Source organism: Nothobranchius furzeri, chromosome 15 (assembly GCF_043380555.1).
Source record: "Nothobranchius furzeri strain GRZ-AD chromosome 15, NfurGRZ-RIMD1, whole genome shotgun sequence".
NCBI classification, from domain to species: domain Eukaryota; kingdom Metazoa; phylum Chordata; class Actinopteri; order Cyprinodontiformes; family Nothobranchiidae; genus Nothobranchius; species Nothobranchius furzeri.
This window is the reverse complement of record NC_091755.1, coordinates 40,042,379-40,059,815: the sequence shown is the minus strand read 5'-3', so window position 1 is coordinate 40,059,815 and position 17,437 is coordinate 40,042,379. Positions and strand designations below refer to the sequence as shown.

Below are 17,437 nucleotides of genomic sequence, written 5' to 3'. Positions count from 1 at the left end.
TGGTATGGTAGGGTTATTCGTTCTTTCATAATCTGTTTTCGAATTGTGATCGGCAGAAGCTTTTCCAGTTCGCGCCTCGCTCTCTTTACAGCAGCGACCCAAAACGATCTCCTAACACATGGATTTTCTGCTTCCTGATCACGTGACGTGTGACGCACGTGCATGAAGATCGGCTTTAGAGCTGAGCCGTGTTCGTTCTCATGGTGCGGGGGCTCGTTCCGACGCCCACACGGTAAAACAATGTAAATGACGACTTTAGTCGTCATTGGCAGTGAATGAGTTAACATGGATGCTTGGTTTCAGAAGGTTGCCATTTTATGAAGCAGCTGCTTCAGTGCACATGTCCATCACCCAATGAGGTTGTGTTTGTTAGTAACCAGATGAGCCGTGGTCAGTTTGAGAGTATAATAATCTTCCATACCCCTTTAGGAGGCTTGATATTGGCTCCACTTGTTGAAGCACCTTTTGGTTTCTTGACTCCTATCAGAACCTCAAATTGACACAAACCACGTTTCACTACAAGCTGTGGCACACACTTTAAATGTCTTAATCAGCAGTTATGTCTCCACGTAGTAATCACATGTTTCTATCTTTCCTTACCTTTGGGTGAAAGAATTTACTGAAAGTATCTTTAGCTGATTTTCCTTTTGAGGCCTCGGGTTGTTTTGCAGCCGCTTTAGCTTCGTCTTTTGGTGTTGACTCTATGAGTTTGGTCGTTGGTTCACCCTTGGTGTCCATTTTTGGAGGTTCAGGAGGAGGTGGCGGAGGGGCAGGCATTCCTTTAGGTGCAGAAGGTGGTTCAGATATTTGTGCAACCTGTGCATAACAGAGCAGGGATTTCACATTAGCAACAATTAAAGGGCCACTGAGGTCATTGTGAAGTGTATTTCTGTGTAAATTTTGAAAAAAAAAAGATGTTTTAAGCTGTAGTTTTCTGAACAGCCACGGTTTGGAGAAATAGAAGTTAATAACTTCTTATTAGTGCATGAGTAGAATGACATAACTTCAAGTTATGTCATTCTACTCATGGACTAATTGCTAGTTTAACTGCAGTTCAGACCCAATTTTAAAACATCTGAAAACAGCAACGTTTCAACACAAAACGTTATTTTTCTAAATCTCAACACTGTTGTCAATGTCATCTGATGGAGGTTTATGTGGAATTCTGTGGTTGGTTAGATGAGAGAATGCCATAGAAATATTCTATTAGTGTAATAAATAAATAAATAAATAAACTGCAGCAAAATCAAGTAGAAAACTTTCCTTGACACATCAACACAGGCCAGCCTGGCTCGGGAGCTACTAGATTAACCTGTTTTGGTCAAAGTTAACATGTTGTGAATATTTCCATCTTTCAGTTCTTTTTAAAACACAGAAAAGGTTTATTTACCTGCAATGTTTCGTTTGCGGCTGCAAACATCATCAGGCTGACGCCGATGGTGGCGCCACTTCCTTCGTTTATCCGCGGGCAGCAGAGGACGTTGTCGCCCTCTGCTGCCCGCTCTCCCCTCTCCGATGATGCAGTCCCATGCACGATCCAACGTGTAAACTCCATTGTCTCTGTTCATGGTCCCACGTTCACGTCTCCTTAACTCTATAGCTTCTTTTATCCATCTTTTGTATTTCTGTTGTTCGGTGTTTATGATCCTTGTGCTGTCCCAGTCCATTATGTGGTTTTCTCTTGTGCAGAAGACAAGATACCAGCTGGACTTAAATGTGGAGTCGTTTATGAAATCCCATGCAAACCTTGCAATAAAACATACATAGGAGAAACCGGACGCCAACTCAACACACGAACAATAGAACATAGAAAGGAGTGCGAGAAAGAAACAAGTCGAAGACACACAAGAGCAGCAGTACAAGAAGCAGAAAGCACAATAAAGAAGTCAGCCGTAACAGATCACTGCACAAGAGAAGAGCATGTAATGGACTGGGACAACACAAGGATCGTAAACACCGAACAACAGAAATACAAAAGATGGATAAAAGAAGCTATAGAAATAAGGAGACATGAACGTGGGACCATGAACAGAGACGATGGAGTTTACTCGTTGGACCACGCATGGGACTGCATCATCGGAGAGGGGAGAGCGGGCAGCAGAGGGCGACAACGTCCTCTGCTGCCCGCGGATAAACGGAGGAAGTGGCGCCACCATCGACGTCAGCCTGATGATGTTTGCAGCCGCAAACGAAACGTTGCAGGTAAATAAACCTTTTCTGTGTTTTCAAAAGAACTAAAAGATGGTATTTGAAACTCAACACAGCAAGAACACACCAAAGATGTTGTGAATAGCTTTTACACAAGCTGCTATGGCCAGCTACGCTACAGTACAAGAGTGGTAAATACTTCCCGGTGGAATAGCTGAGTGGAACGTTTGTTAAATTTGCAGTGATTGGTTGCAACACAGTAGGAAATGACATCTGCAGACGTAGTCCAAACAACCGGCATTAGAAGACTTGCTTGTGAAGCAAAATGAAAGCTAAATAAAATAAGCAGCGATCGAGCTGCTTTAAAATCTTCAATACTAAATTCCCAACATCGAATAACATGCCAGAATTGCCCCACAACAACGTAATTCATGGAGCTAGTAGTCTCACAGAGCGCCGTGAAAAACGAAGCTTCTCGCGGTCATTGAACACCACATTTAACGCAGAAGGAAAGAAAACTTTTTTATAGCGCCTCTCAAGACAGAAATGATGGGGCGCTTTACAAGAACGAAAAATAAATAAATAAAAATAAAAAAAAATTTCTAAATGATTTAAAAATAACCTAAAAATTAGAAAACATTTTGAATGAATAGGAAAGAGGGAAATCTGTGAATCCTGGGAAAGGCGGAGTTGGTAGAACGAGTAGAATGAGGAGAGGGTGGTGATGAAGGATGCTAAAACAACAAGTGAGTTTTCAGCTGGGTGATGGTGGTACCCAGGAAGCTGCACGAGTCAACAATCATGATTGGAGTGTCAGCCAGGGATATGGGCGAAGGGGGAGATGGGGCTGTGTGCTTCTCAAAGTCCACAATAACCTCCTGCCTTCCAGGTATTTAGCAACAGGTTGTTGTAGCTGCACCAGGACACCGGCTGTTTGACCTTTCTAGGCCCAAGATGAGTCTGAATGAGATCAATCACTCTGATTTGCAGATAGAGCAAATCCCAACTGGGTCCCCAACCCGAAAGCACAGGGATGCTAACTTTTTGTCCACTCCGGTAAACCTCAACATACAACCGCAGTCTGGGGGCTAACAAGAAGTCGACTCCAAGCCGTCAAGTCTCATACTGAGCAAGTTCAGCACAAAAGAATGCCCAACCCCTCTTAAAGACTTGGATTTCAGAGCTAATGGTATGAATTGAAGTGAGTTTAACTATATCTAGCCAGTACTGCACCCCCTTACTCACAAGGTTTGGCTCTTTCCCTGTTAGAGAGGTGACAGTCCATGCCCCAAATGCCATATGTCATCTCTAGGCATCAGACCACCAAGACTTTTGCCTTGGTCTGCCACCTAATCCATAATGCCCTGGACCTGTCATGTTCTTCCTGTATTTGGTAGTCTACAGATGGATGAACCCACATTACCCGTTTGGGCTGGGCCTGTCTAGGTCCCATATGCAAATAGCCTGGCCACTCAGGTACTCACACATTTAAAGATCATGCTGTTTTCTGCCCCTGGTCCTCTGACAAACCCCTACCCCCTGAAATAGCACCACAATAGCCCCCCCACCCCCACCCCCACGCACCAAAATCTAACCACAAGACATTCATCCGTACTAGAGACCACAGTAATTCAAAACCTTAATTTTTTGAGCAGTACTTTGGACGCATGATTAAAAACCCATACCGCAGCCAGTGAAAAGGAAATCATTTGATTTCGTCTCCAATCAAAATAGAAAATTTCACTGGAAAATGGTAGATTTCTCCTCCTACTTCAGGTACATTATGCGGTTCAGGTCAATTATCAATTTTCTAATATTTCTGAACAAATAACCAAGTAAAATCAAAGCAAAGGCGTTTAAAATATAATTTTTATTTTATTGTTTATATGAGCAAAAATAATAAGAATAAAAACGATCTTCTTTTTTCTTATTTAACACAGTGAAGTAATTTGATGTTTCTTTACCTTTGGCTGACATGTTTCAGCCGGAACCAACGCCTTCATCAGAGATGCCAGCTGTTTGTGGCGTCACTTCTGTTTATGCAACATTTAAACACCACGGTCTCTGTTTACACGTTGGATCCAAGCCCCCACAATTCGGGTCTGGATATGAAGCAAAACAGGAAGTGACAAAAATTGCAGTTCCACCCTCATCCACTAGGGGCTGGTGTCAGAAGCGAGCAAATCCTCATTGACTCCCATGTTAAAAATACCAATTTCACAGCAGAAATAAACATGTTTACAGCCTGGTACCAAAGCATGTTTTTGGTTTAAATGATCTAGTTTACACTCATGACTACTCTGAGGGGGGTGAATTTTTTGTCACTCTTCTGTTTAAGTGTATTAAAAGCCTAAAATTCTGTATAATTAATGAGCATCAGACCCACGTGACCGCCGAGCTAGCTCCGGGGAAAGGCCTCAGTAGAGCCTCGGCCTCGCCTGAAAACCGTTCCGTCATTTTCAGTCTCTGAACTTAGACCATTAGTTGTAGCATTTGTGCGTTCTTTTTTGGATATTATTTGTACAATTGTTGGACAAAATGACGTGATGTGGTATTAATTGCACTAATAGAGCATCCAAGGAGTCTTCACGCCATTTTTTTCGGTAAGTAAAATTAAATTTATGCATTTTAGGTCACTGCTGCTCTTGCACTAGCTGAGCTTTTCAAAGTAGCTAGCTATCTACCATTTTAACATGTACTGTTTAACCATGAAATTTAAATGTAATATACGGTAAAACCGTAGCTAGGTTGCTACCTCTGTTAGCTTAGCTCCCACCTCCACATTAGCCTTGGGTAAGCTTGTAGCTACACCGCGTCAGTTCAACGGGTGTCGTCATTTGATCCCAGCCTTACAGCCCCACCCTCAGCTCCAACTCTTTTCCTTTTTGTGGAATTGTCTGGGCTCGACGGAACCTGTGACACGGTCAAAATGGCGGTGGTGGCCACCTCCCATTTTGGCACGAAAACGCATAACTGGAGCCTATGGACACAAATTGTCCAGTATATATGTCGATGGCTGGATCACACATGGGACTGCTTTATCAGCATGAAGGGTACGGGCAGCAGAGGGCGACATCGTCCTTTGCACAAACAGAAGTGACGGCAAGAACAGCCGGCGGCTTTGACGAAGGCGGATGTTCCGGCTGAAACAGGTCAGCCAAAGGTAAAGAAACATCTAATTATTTCACTGTGTTAAAGAAGAAAAAAGAAGATAATTATGAATCAACACACAGAACAAATATACAGAAGAGTTTGAAAGCTTAAAAACATTTTATTATGGCTGCAACTCTTTGGTCTTGGTTTCACTTTTGGTCATTAGCTGATTAGATGTAAACTACATTTCTCTGAGTTTAGTTACTCAAGATGCCATCGAAAGGAAAGATCGTCATTATTTATAGTTTTTACACAGAAACACACATAAAATGACCAACAAGATTATTTCTCAATGTCTACATTTGTTAATTGATTTTGTAAAATTAGCACGTAAAACCTAATTCAATTAAATTCAATTCAAAAATACTTTATTAATCCCAGAGGGAAATTGATTATTAGTCAAATAAAAAAATAAAAAATAATGGCTAAATGCTCACAGTAGTTGTTGCTGCAGGTTGGGTCTCCTTCGGAAACTATTTGCAACAGAAAATGGAAGCCGTTAGAATAAATGGTTAAAATCAGCTACATAGCTCAGCAGTGAACCCATGTTGCCATCTTTCTTTGCAGTTCCCAAAACTAATGGCAGTCTACGTTCGCCAGTTAGCTCCTGACATTTTTTTCAGTCAGTATTAACAGCTGTACCGTGGTGTGTAATGAAGAACTTATAGTGCAAAGGCCTAACTACATTCAGAGCCAAACATCTGTTCACCTGATCTTTTGTGGCATCAGGACCAGCTGTTTCCTTTTTGGCAGTTTTAGTGGTAACCTGTAACACATAGGAATGAAAATTTCGTGTCAAAAGCACAAACGCAGAACATTTGCTTTAAAATTTTAAAAGTTCGGCGTCATGAAACACCTGGTGGATTTATTTCTCTGGGATTGATCTCCGCTGATTTAACAGAAACTTTGCATAACAACAGCTGCATTTCATGAATTCTGACACAGGCCTTTATGGTGAGGAAGACAGTGTGGACACTGAGGGCCCCGATAGAGCACGTACAGTTTATGCGCTGTCATTGTGACAGCCTTTGTGTGTTGGAGATGGCGTAGGCCTGCCCTCGCACTATCTGCACAAATCTTAACTTCCAGCCGCACAAGCCTCCCTTGTGAGCTCAGCCTATGGAGCAAACAATAGGCCATCACATTCCCGCATGTTCAGAGACTTGATTAGCATGGAGCCGCGGCACTGGTAACTCTTTAAAACAACATGAATCCAAGAGACGGCATGATGAAGAGGAAATACAATAGCTGCTTGTTGTGGGTTTGCCATCAGGCGTTGCCATCCTGGCAGATTTTCTTATGAAGACATTAGTTTACTGCCACAAACAGTGAAACTTCTACTTTACATCCACTGAGGAAAAAGATTTGCACATACACTAAAAAACTGTTTAAATATAATAATTAGCTAAATCTTTTTGCTAAATGTTTGTTTCACACTTTTCATGCACCAAGTCCTGAAGCCCCAATCTCACTGTAAAGCCAGGCGTACACTGTGCGACTTTTTCACTTTTATGAGCTGATTTTCCACTCGTGCGAGAATCCACGAGATCGGGGCGAGTTTTGCGCTGAGCGTCGTGTAGTGTACAGGGGGTTATGAGAGGCGATTAACACCACGTGACCAGCTACCGATCAGCAATCGTGAGCTCGCACGGACTTCTGGCGTGTTTAATATTTTGCTCGTCCCTCGTGAGGGTATCGCACTGTTGAAGCGGCGCTGCGAGCGGCTGCGACCCAAAAAGCATCAGAACCACTCACGGCGCATGCGCAATCCTGCATCAACGCCGCTCGCTATTTCCCTAATAACACACGTTGTTCGTTTTTGTTTCTACACGTTTTTTTTTTACTCACAAAGATTGTCAAGAAGGCGTGTTTGTCGTGTTCATGTCAAATTAAACTGATCACAAAACACAGATTTACTTTCTTTATTTCGTTTTCCTCATCCAACCCCCATAAATCCCTGTGTGTCCTCCTGCAGCACTCCCGAAGGACAACAGGCAAAACAAGACAAAAAAGTCTAACGTGTTGAGTAAAAACTGCTATTTTTAGCATATTTTTAGGGCCGACGTGTTGCTACCAGACGTACAGTGTGAGCAGTCAGATCGCATCCGAGAACTGGGTCGTGCAGTGTGAGCACATGACTCGTGAGATCTGCCCTGCGAGGAAGTCGTACAGCTTGAGCTGAAGCTGAACGCTGCGAGTGAAAAAGTCGCCCAGTGTACGCCCGGCTTTGGAGACAAGCTGGAAGCACAGAATTGGGAGAAAATATTTAAATTTGAATTTCAAATCAGCCTCACATGCCAGGCGCGTCTTCTTCAAATTAATAATCATTCTGGTTGGTAAGTGGGTGTCTACACATGTCAAAATATGATTTAGATTCTTACCCTAAATAGGCCAGATGTTAGGCACTTATTGGTTATTTCGTATTGGTACTACTGTAATAAAAACTCTGCCACTAGCTGTCATAAATGGATAATTTAAATTTCCTGAAAATGTCAACTCTGGATATGTTATACATAAACAGAAAATGTGTAATAAAGTCTAAATTTCTAAAGTTATTCATTCTAAGTTTACCCCAAAAGAATACCAGCGAGGTTAGCCTCATAGGTCATAAACTCACCTGTGCTCTGGCGTCCCTCACTACATACCCTGCTACACCAGAAGGTGGCAGGGTAAGTAGAGACAAAATAATTTTATTTTACATATATGTTTTTTTTTATTTTTTTAATGTTAATTTATCAATTACATAATTCAGAGTAAAACATGAAGCTTCATGAAGTTCAAAATGGTATTTTAAATGTCTAAAGATGCAGGAAAACTTAGGATAAAGGAAGAATCCTGACTGAGGTTATAGTGCTTCATGAGCGGATCAGTTACTTATGTCTAAGAAATTTACTCTTACTTTATTTGTGACTTAGTTACCAACCCCTCCCACAGCCATCCTGCATTTGTCTTGTTTTCTTGCTCTGAGAAGTGCTTCGGACACCCGCCATGACTCGAACTTTTGAGAGGGAATTTGTCTCGGGAATTTTCTACCAATGTTAAAGATTTCAGGGCCCTAAGACTCAGGAGTAGATTTAGACTCCGTCAGACATGAATGCCAGAAACATAAACATTGAAAGCAACCTGTCGTCAAAAGCATCGGCTCAGTGAGACACTGGACAATGTGCCATTGGTTCCCAAAGGTAAAACGTCAAAACAAAAACCCAACTAACTTTAGAAATCCTAGACAAAATCATATTTAACGTCAGCTGGTCAATGGAGTTGAAACAGTGGCTATAAAAGGCTAGAAAGTAAAAGTGGCTTACAATATTAATGAGAATTTATTGAAAAGACACACTTCTGCGTTCTTGTCTTTGATGGGACCAACAGAAACACCAAAAGTGCTGAAACCTTCCTCAAAGTGTCACTTACCAGTGTTTTGAAGAAGTTCATAACTGAATTCTCCTCTGGGTTTTTCTCCTCTTGGTTCTCTGCGGGGTGAACGTCTCCGTTCTCAGGTTCGGGTTCTGGTTCTTCCTCCGGTTTGGGTTCTGCGGTCTTTGAGCTGCTGGGCTCAGGCACCGATTCAGATTCTTGTTTTGGATCGACTGTATCCTAAACACCGGCACAAAGAGTCAGCCTTGAGAGTAAAGTTAGAGCAGCGCAGCTGATATGCAGACAGCGAGTGTGTTAATCGCAGCATTGAGATGGGAGCACAATTCCAACCATGCCTCTGCCTACTCAGGGCCATTGTCAACAATCAGCCTTTTATTAACGTGTATGTCCAACCCCTCAGTCACTGACATTCAACAATGTGAGAGTTATGCTCTGAAACATGTCAGAAAAGTGAAATACCTTTGAGTATAGTTGTTATAGATCTGGGCAGATGTCAGGCCATTCATTTGTGGAAGTGATTTTCTCAGTTTGTCTGTATTTGTGGCCATAAAAGCGTTGAACACGGAACACGAACGTTGAGTTTCACAGGATAAGATCACAAGTTCAAGACACAATATGAACAATTAAAAAGAAACAATTAAAAAAAGAAGGAAATAGTTTAAATCAAGTAGTAGCAGAAAAAGCTATTGTGTAGTAATGAGCTTTTAGACGACTTAACTCAGCCCAAAGCTACGAGGTGTGATATGATAAAGGTTGGTTTATGCTTGACGCGTCCGCGAGGTCCGCACGGCTCCGCGCGGAAAAGTTGCGTCATTTTGCGTCATTTTAACAACCACGCCCCTCCACCGCTTCTCCGCACGGCCCAAGATTTCCGCAACGCGCACCTCGGAAAATTTCTAACCACGCGGACGGTCGGACGCGGAAAAACATGGCGGACCGGCACGGCAGAGGTTCATAAATACAGACATTTGTATGATTCAGCTCTCAGAGATCACCGTGATCAACATGTTGTTAATAATTCTTGGAGAGAAATAGCTCGCACTGTCGGAAAAGACGAGAACGCTGTTAAAAATGCTGAAATACCATGTTGTAAACAGTCATTTCTACTTCTACTATGGTGTAGTGTTGGATGCATGCTGTAGAGCTCCATGCTGCCCCCTACAGTTTGGGAGAATATTGGCTCACCGCAGAGACGAGCCGCACAAACCATAAACGCTGCGAGTTGTGAAGCGCGTTCCAGCCGCGAGCCGCATCACCGCGCGGAAAGTGAATGCGTCAAGCATAAACCACGCTTTAGGCTCCACCTCATTTGGAACCACAATTTGCATAACCCTGGTTACCCTCGAGGTAACCAGGAAATCATGGTGTTGAGAAAGGAGCTCATGAGGGGGGTTTAGCAAACCAAGAGGTCAGATATACCCTGCAAACATGTAAAAGCAAAGGCAATGATCTTTGATTGGATTCTAAAATAAATCAGAATCCAACGTTAGGAGGCCAGAATTGATGTAGTGTGTTCGTAGCATGCAGAACCAGTCAGGAACCCGGCTGCTGAGCCAAAAGAGACCAGTCTGGTTGACAGTTACTGTAGTCCAAGCTACTGTTAAGGCTCCAGCTTCAAAGTTTGTTCACCCTCTGGGGCCCTCTTGTGGTCTGGGGGCCCAACGCATTTGCCTGCCTTGCCTGTCTGCAAGCGGCGCAACTGCACTAGCTGTAATCATGGAACCATGAATTCTGCTCTCTAGCAGAACATCCTGGCTGTCTTGCACCAAACTAACGCAGTCAAAGACTTTGCTTGGTCTAGGGTCTTAGTCCACTCCTTTGATCATGTGAGCAACACTCCAAAGACTCTAAAGACTCCCGGTAAGTAAATGTTCAGGAAACTTTCCAGTTTGAAGGCAACTGGAGTTTTTTTGGTTTCTGGAGAACGCTTTGCTTCTCATTCGAGGAGCTTTGTCAGTTTTCATTGGAATATGGGAGGGTCAAGCTTTTAAACTAGGGCTGCAACAAACGATTATTTGGATAATCGCTGAATCGGATGGGGTCTCGACACCATTAATCGATTAATCGGATTACATAGGGACATTTTAAAAAACTGCTAGGGAAACGTTATTTCTCTCCTTCCTTCACTAAACACAACATTATTATAAAACAGTTCAGTAGCAGAAAAACAATATGCCATCACCTAAATTGTCTTATAAGGTGTTTAGACAGAGACCCTAAGCTACACCTATCTGTGACCTAAAATGCTTGGTCCAAGTTAAACAGCTGAGTGCCAAATTATTGACGACACGTGTCTGCAGCACGATTAGACACTCGTTTATTTAGTTTATCAGCAAAAAAAAAGTTTATTTGGGGGTGACTTGCTCTTTAAGGGCAATTCTCATCTGTTTTGTTTGATCTCATCTGTAGACATTTATTATAATTGGGGATGTCAAACAACTAATTTTTAAATGTAATTAAACATAGGCTGTGAATTAATCAAAATTAATCACTATTTCCAAAAATGACTGAAAAAATACCAAATAAAACAAAAGTAAATGAATGCCATCCTCCTTGTGATGATGCCCTGGGCAACTGCCATAAAGTCACATCAAGAAATGCTGCTGATCATTCCAATGATCCCAAATAGACTCACATTAGGCCACATGAAAGCAACTGAACCCAAAAATATATTAACCAGTATATAACTGCACTCACACACAACACGCCTGCAGCAGCAGTTAGGACTCCTCCCTCCCTTTTAAAAGCGTTTTCGCTTCTGAGGACATTGTGGTTGTGTAGCCACATGCTAGTAGTCTGGCCCGGTGTGATCAACCAGTTTCTGCGGGAATGTGACGGCGGAACCGGTTCGCAGCAGTGCGAGTCCCCCCCAATCTAATAGCGTGCACTTACGATTTTATAGACTTTTTTTACGAGCTTAGGGCATGTCTAGCCTGTGTAATAATCCGGGGCTTGGGTGAATCACTTTTGAAAAGTTTTTAACTTACCCGGACACCGAGCTCTCTCCTTCCTCGCTGATGATTCTGACATGCTTGCGTTTAAGACGCTGCATCATCACTGTAGTATCCCCATGCCATGCTAAGTCTGACCTACAAACGTTGCAGGTAACGAATTTCTTCGCCTGATTTAACTGAAAATGCTCCCAAACTTTAGAAGTTTTTACTTTTTTGGGGTCTCGCTGCTTCTGCCATGTTCCTCTTCCAAACACCTGCCGGCTCTCCGGTCTGCGTGCAACGGCGGGCGGGAGGGGAGCGGGCTTTTGGAACAGTTGTGCAACACAACGAATCGATGACGCAATTCGTTGCCAACGCTTTTAGTAATCGATTTTCATCTAATTTATCGATTCGTTGTTGCAGCCCTATTTTAAACTGTAACTGTCTTTTGTTGCTTAATAAGCAGAAACTTCTTATGAATACCCCTCCTTCCTACACTCGATGAGTTGTTGGGGTCATTAGCCTAAATTGGGAGGGAATCGTGCTGATTACTGCAGGAGGGTGTGATTTTGACTGAAACTGCTTGGAAATAAGATTCAGAGCTGCATTTTATGTGTTGGAAAGGTGAAACCTGAGACCTCCTCCTCTATTTAATATAAGTTTGTCCCATTTGACAAAGATGGCTTCCTTTACTCCTCTCTCAAACCATCCAGTGCGCTGGTGGAACGTTCCTGTGTTACGTTGCTCCTGTTGTAATCTACCTGTCAGTACTCATTAAATCCGTTTTAATTTTACCTGAGCTGCATTTCTGCCTCCTGGTCCAACTCCACCCATGCCGCACCGTGACAGTCGTAACAGGAACATAGCATTTAAAACCCATAATTTACTATAACTCTTTCATTTGCTTGTTTAGTCAGTTATAGATTTTTCATGGACATTTGTATATTAATTAATGAGTCATTTTCTTTATTTGAAGCTGAAAGTAACTTTTGAAAATCTATTATTTTGGCGAGATGGGCTGGGGACTCCATGCCCTGGGGACATTTTGGAAACGGAGGTGCCTATTGGGGCCAGTGGGGGAGCTGGCTCCCTGGACTTAGGCCTACCAGCCATTCCGCCCCATCCCCATTCATTTTTCTCATCCTGCTCCCTCACATCATCACACAAACATGCACATGGGACCTTGGGGGTTTGGGCAAGTCAGGAGGTGTGGGTATGGACCCCATTTCCACATTCCTGAGGCAACCTGCCCCCCAATTTTATTTTCACATCAAACACTTCCACCAACGACATTCCACGCAAACACACACTTAGGGCCTTGGTAGTGAGCACACTCAATGGCATTTGGCAAGGGGGTTCTTTCAGCCTCATCCCAAGTGCCGGTGCCCACTTCCAATTTTAAACTGCACTTAGACACAGAGGGCTGTGGGGGGAAGTGGGGTGGTGTGGTGGCATCAGCTGGCATAGGCCAGACAATGCCCGCACTGCCCGCTCATCACAGCCACAAATACACCTCATCAACACACACCAACACTATACTGGAGCAGGTGGAGGGAGACTAGGGGGTCTTAGCACACCTCTGTTGTCGCTTGGCTTCCCGGGGCTGGAGGCTAGGAGGGGGAGCAGGCCGTCTGGTTGGGGTCTGGGGTGGTGGGTTGCTTTGCTCGGCGTTGAGCAGGGGAGCCTGCTCATCATGACCCCCCAGCAGAAAGGGGCATTTTTGTAAGTCTTAGGTTGTATGTGTATGTGTGAGCATGAGGGAGGGAGTCTGTGAATGTGTTTGTGTATGACTGTATATGTTCTTCTTCTTATTATTATTCTTATTCTTCTTCTTATTATTATATTATTATTATTATTACCATTATTATCATTATTATTATTATTACCTATTTCTATGAGGGTTCTGGTTGTATTTAACTGGTCTCCCTTCAGTCCTTCACAATAAGAGTGAATATAATAAATTATCCAGAGTTGTGTTACACTTTATGAACTAAAACTATTTCCTTTGGACTAAAACCACTTAAGTAAAGTCACCATAATTTAGTTACACAAGACATTTGGGGTATTTCAGGTCTCTGTTTAATTTTAACGTTGTCTTTCATTTCAAAATAACTTTATTTTTTAAGTGTATTTTGGTTGTTTTATCTCATCATTTTGAGTGACTAACACTTTTTCCTCAGTGGCCTGTCATGTTCTGTGTCCCTTTGTTCCCCAGCCCCTCCAGTTCCCACTCCAGGTTCTCCTTTTGTGTTTCATGGCGCCCTCATGTGTCCATTGTCTGCGTCTTTCCCCATGTGTCTCCTAATGTTTCTCCATCCCTCTCTGGATTCCCTTTTGTGTTCTCTTAGTGCCCTCATGTGTCCTTTGTCTGCATCTCTGTTGTGTGTCAAGTTATAGCCACAGCCTCTTGTTCCCCAGTTCATTGTATGTGTGTATGAGTGTGTGTGTCAGTATGTGTATGTGTTTGTGTGAGTTTTTCCCTTAGTCTTTAGGTTTAGTTTTGTGTTTTATATAGTTTGAGGTTTATCTGCCCTCCACTGGTTCTCTTCCCCATCCAGATAATTGCTGTCACCTGCCTTCCCTCCAGCCTCACTCCACACACCTGCTTCCTGTTTCCCCAATTGCTCCTCCCTGTCTATATAAGCCCTCCTTGTCTCATTGTTCTTGTCGGTCCATTGTTGTTTGTCAGCGTTATTTGTTCTGTTCAGTCTGCTCGTTCCCCTGGTGTTGTTTTTGACTCTCTGGACTTTTGGATTTTTTGTCTCCCTGCCATTTGGATTTATTTTTGTTCTTCCTCAAAATAAAGGATTTTTACTTTATATATCCACTCCTGCCTTGTGTCATCCTGGGTTCTGCATCTTGGGTCCTAACCTCCTGCTCCTAAATGTGACATGGCCCTAATGACTCAGAAGTACAGTTCAGCATTCCTTTAACCATTTTCTTCTGAAAAACAGGAGCAGTAACATCATATGAGCTCATTAACAAATGAAGCAGCATGATGTGACTCGTATTTTTTTTTTTGGTTTTTTTTTTACCAAGAAAACAAATGAGTACATATGATCATACATGAAAAACAAACAGGAAATGTGAACTCACCTGCTGTGGCGCAGCAGGAAACTCACTCACATCCATTTGATCTTCCCCTGAAGTGTCCTTTGTTTCTTCTTTCACCTTCTCGTGATCAGCTGGACGATCTGTTTTCTTTTGGAACAGTTTGCCAAAAAGACGACTTTTCTCCTCTTTGCCTTTCTTGACCTGTTCCTCGAAGACCATCTCTGTGCTTTTGGAGCTGCTTTCAATGATTTCTGAGACTTTTTCGATAACTTCAGAAACCGTGTCAGTGACGGCGGTTTGAACATCGCTTTTGACCGCTGCACCGTCGGCTGTTTCAGTCCCAGGCTTTGAAGATGGAGGCTCGCTATTCTGAACGACTGAGATGTCATTTTTTGCTGCAAACGTGAAACATGTGCGATCAAAATGCTGAATGCATGTAAAAATACAAACAAATTACAGAAAAATAAATGTAGATTTATAAACTGTAATAGGTCAGAAAACCCCAAACTTCTACCCACATACACTCGCATTAAAAGTGATTCATTAAACATTTATTTGCAAAAAAAAAAATGTTGTAGGTTGTTCTTGTTTCATGTTGTAGGGTGTATTACTGGGATTTTATAAATGTAACGTTAACAAATACAATTTTGGTAACCTCACAACCTCAGCACAAAACTCGGAGGACCCCTGTGATCTCTAGTGACATCTTCAGTGGGTCTTGGACCCCAGGAACTGAACCACTGCATTAAATGACACTAAATTATTCATTTTTCTTTTCTGCCTGTGACTTTTGCTAATTAATAATTGCACCTCAGTCTAGTGAAATCAGTGCACGTTTGGATTTCGACTTACTCACATGCAACATTTAATTGATATCTTTGTGTGTTCACGAAGCAAACACGAGCTTGCCAGAGCAGGAAAGTGACATCTCTGTCTCCAGGGTCAACATTACTGCTCTAAGATCAACTTTAGAGCTAATGGGAGTCGCAGAGCATTAGCGCTGCTGCTGGGAAACAACCACAGTGTGACAGATCAAACAGTCGCTCCTTGTCAGAGTCTGAGACTACGCCTAAAGTTTACAATAGGAGATTTGACACTGAGTCCAGATGGGAGTCTCTGTGTTTACAGAGAATTATGAGTATCCGAACGACTAATAAAACAGGGACATCAGACGATCAGCTGATTTAAGCTGTCTGTGTCCCCCCATCAAGTTAGAAAAACAACCCAAGTCAGAAAAACGGCTTAAAAGGAATCTCCCAAATACACTTGGTACAAACAAGTCATATCATTTTTGATTATTTCTTTGTTGTAACATACATTTGGTAATAAATCGTATGTTGTTGGAAAGCCTATTGGGGCCTATTAGGGCTTTCACTTCCAGCCCGAAGCGCCAGTGCAGAAAAATTGAGCGCTTGTGGAAGAAAACCCATCTCCACATCCATCTGCTGCACCTAAAGGATCTTCTGACATCCTTTAACTCTGCAGTCAGAGACGCGAGGGTTTTTCCTATTTCTCCAGCCTGGTGTCCCAGAGCAAAGGCAACCCCAAGGTGCTGTTTAACACCGTCAGCAGCATCGTCTCTCCTGCCTCTCCTACGGCCTCCATCCACTCTGTTGCACACTATGAGAACTTTCTGTCTTTCTTTGTGGACAAAGTCAATAAGGTTAGCTCAGAGACTGGCTAGGCCTATCAGGAAAACCATACAAGTCTAACTCAAATTTAGAAGTAAACATAATGTAGAATTGTGTGTATGTTTAACAAGACAAAGTGATTTTTCCGTTTTGTAATCTAATAAGATTTGTTGTTTCGACTCGCAATATAATACTCAAACAAAGCATAGTTACTATTTATGATATTTGTACAACTTGACATAAAGAGTTGAAAGAAAGTAATCATTTAAGTTGACTTGACTCAAATTTTTAAGGCAGCTGTTGAACTTTCATTTTTAAGTTATTCTGGTCTACAATTTATTACAGTGTTCCTCCTCTATCTGCTTCCTCTTCAGCACATCCTGAGCTCCTTTAAAGGAATCTCCTACCATCTTAATTCAGATGACATCCAACTGTACATCTCCTGTACCTGTACATCACCTGGGTGAGGTGGTGTTCACTCCTCACCCCTGCCACGTGGACCTCAAGGGATAAACCATCAACCCTGCTCAATGGTCACCTTTCCTGAAGTGCTCACCCCATAGGACAGTGGGAGGGTTAAGCCCCATGAGATGTCTAAGCTGCAGCTGTTCCACACCTGCTTAGACTCTATCAAAACCTGGATGGTGGGAGCTTTCTTCAGCTGAATGAAGATAAGACTGAGATCCTCATCTGTGCTCCAGACAAGCTGGTTCCCAAAGTCAGAGACTCTTGGTCAGCTTGCTTCTCACACCAAACCTTCTGTCAGGGATCTTGGCTTGACCTTTGACCCAGCTCTCACCCTGGATTCTCATGTCAGTTCTCTTGTTGGCTCTTCCTTCTTCCATCTCAGGAATGTTGCTAAGCTGAGTCCCATTCTGTCCCGCTCTGAACTTGAGACAGTTCTCCACACCTTCATCTCCTCCTCTGGTCTATAGGGCCTTAAATGGACAAGCACCATCTTACATTGGTGATCTTCTTAGTCCCTACACCCCCAGCAGGTCCCTGAGGTCCAGTGACCAAAGCCAACTAGTACTCCCCCTGAGCCTGAGATCAGTGGACTCAATGGTCTCCTTTAAAAAGCAGCAGAAAACTCACCTGTTCAGGCTTTGGTGTGTCCTTCAGCACCACCCTCTCTTTCTCCTG

At 42.8% G+C, this 17,437-nt stretch overlaps 1 protein-coding gene across 9 annotated transcripts in view; it reads right to left on the bottom strand.

The window, feature by feature from the left end:
• Positions 1-17,437, bottom strand: part of bcas1 (brain enriched myelin associated protein 1) — a 34,503-nt gene that overhangs the window by 11,820 nt on the left and 5,246 nt on the right. For 5 of the 9 annotated variants that reach the window (XM_015967143.3, XM_015967147.3, XM_015967148.3 and 2 more), the window contains exons 4-9: positions 14,706-15,058; positions 8,713-8,895; positions 6,011-6,067; positions 5,739-5,774; positions 601-816; positions 422-490 (exon numbers count right to left, since the gene is read on the bottom strand). In XM_015967143.3, coding sequence (XP_015822629.1) covers positions 422-490; positions 601-816; positions 5,739-5,774; positions 6,011-6,067; positions 8,713-8,895; positions 14,706-15,058 — 914 coding nt within the window. The remainder of the gene's footprint in view (positions 1-421; positions 491-600; positions 817-5,738; positions 5,775-6,010; positions 6,068-8,712; positions 8,896-14,705; positions 15,059-17,437) is intronic. The other 4 variants (XM_015967146.3, XM_015967149.3, XM_054745694.2 and 1 more) reach the window with 2 other exon arrangements.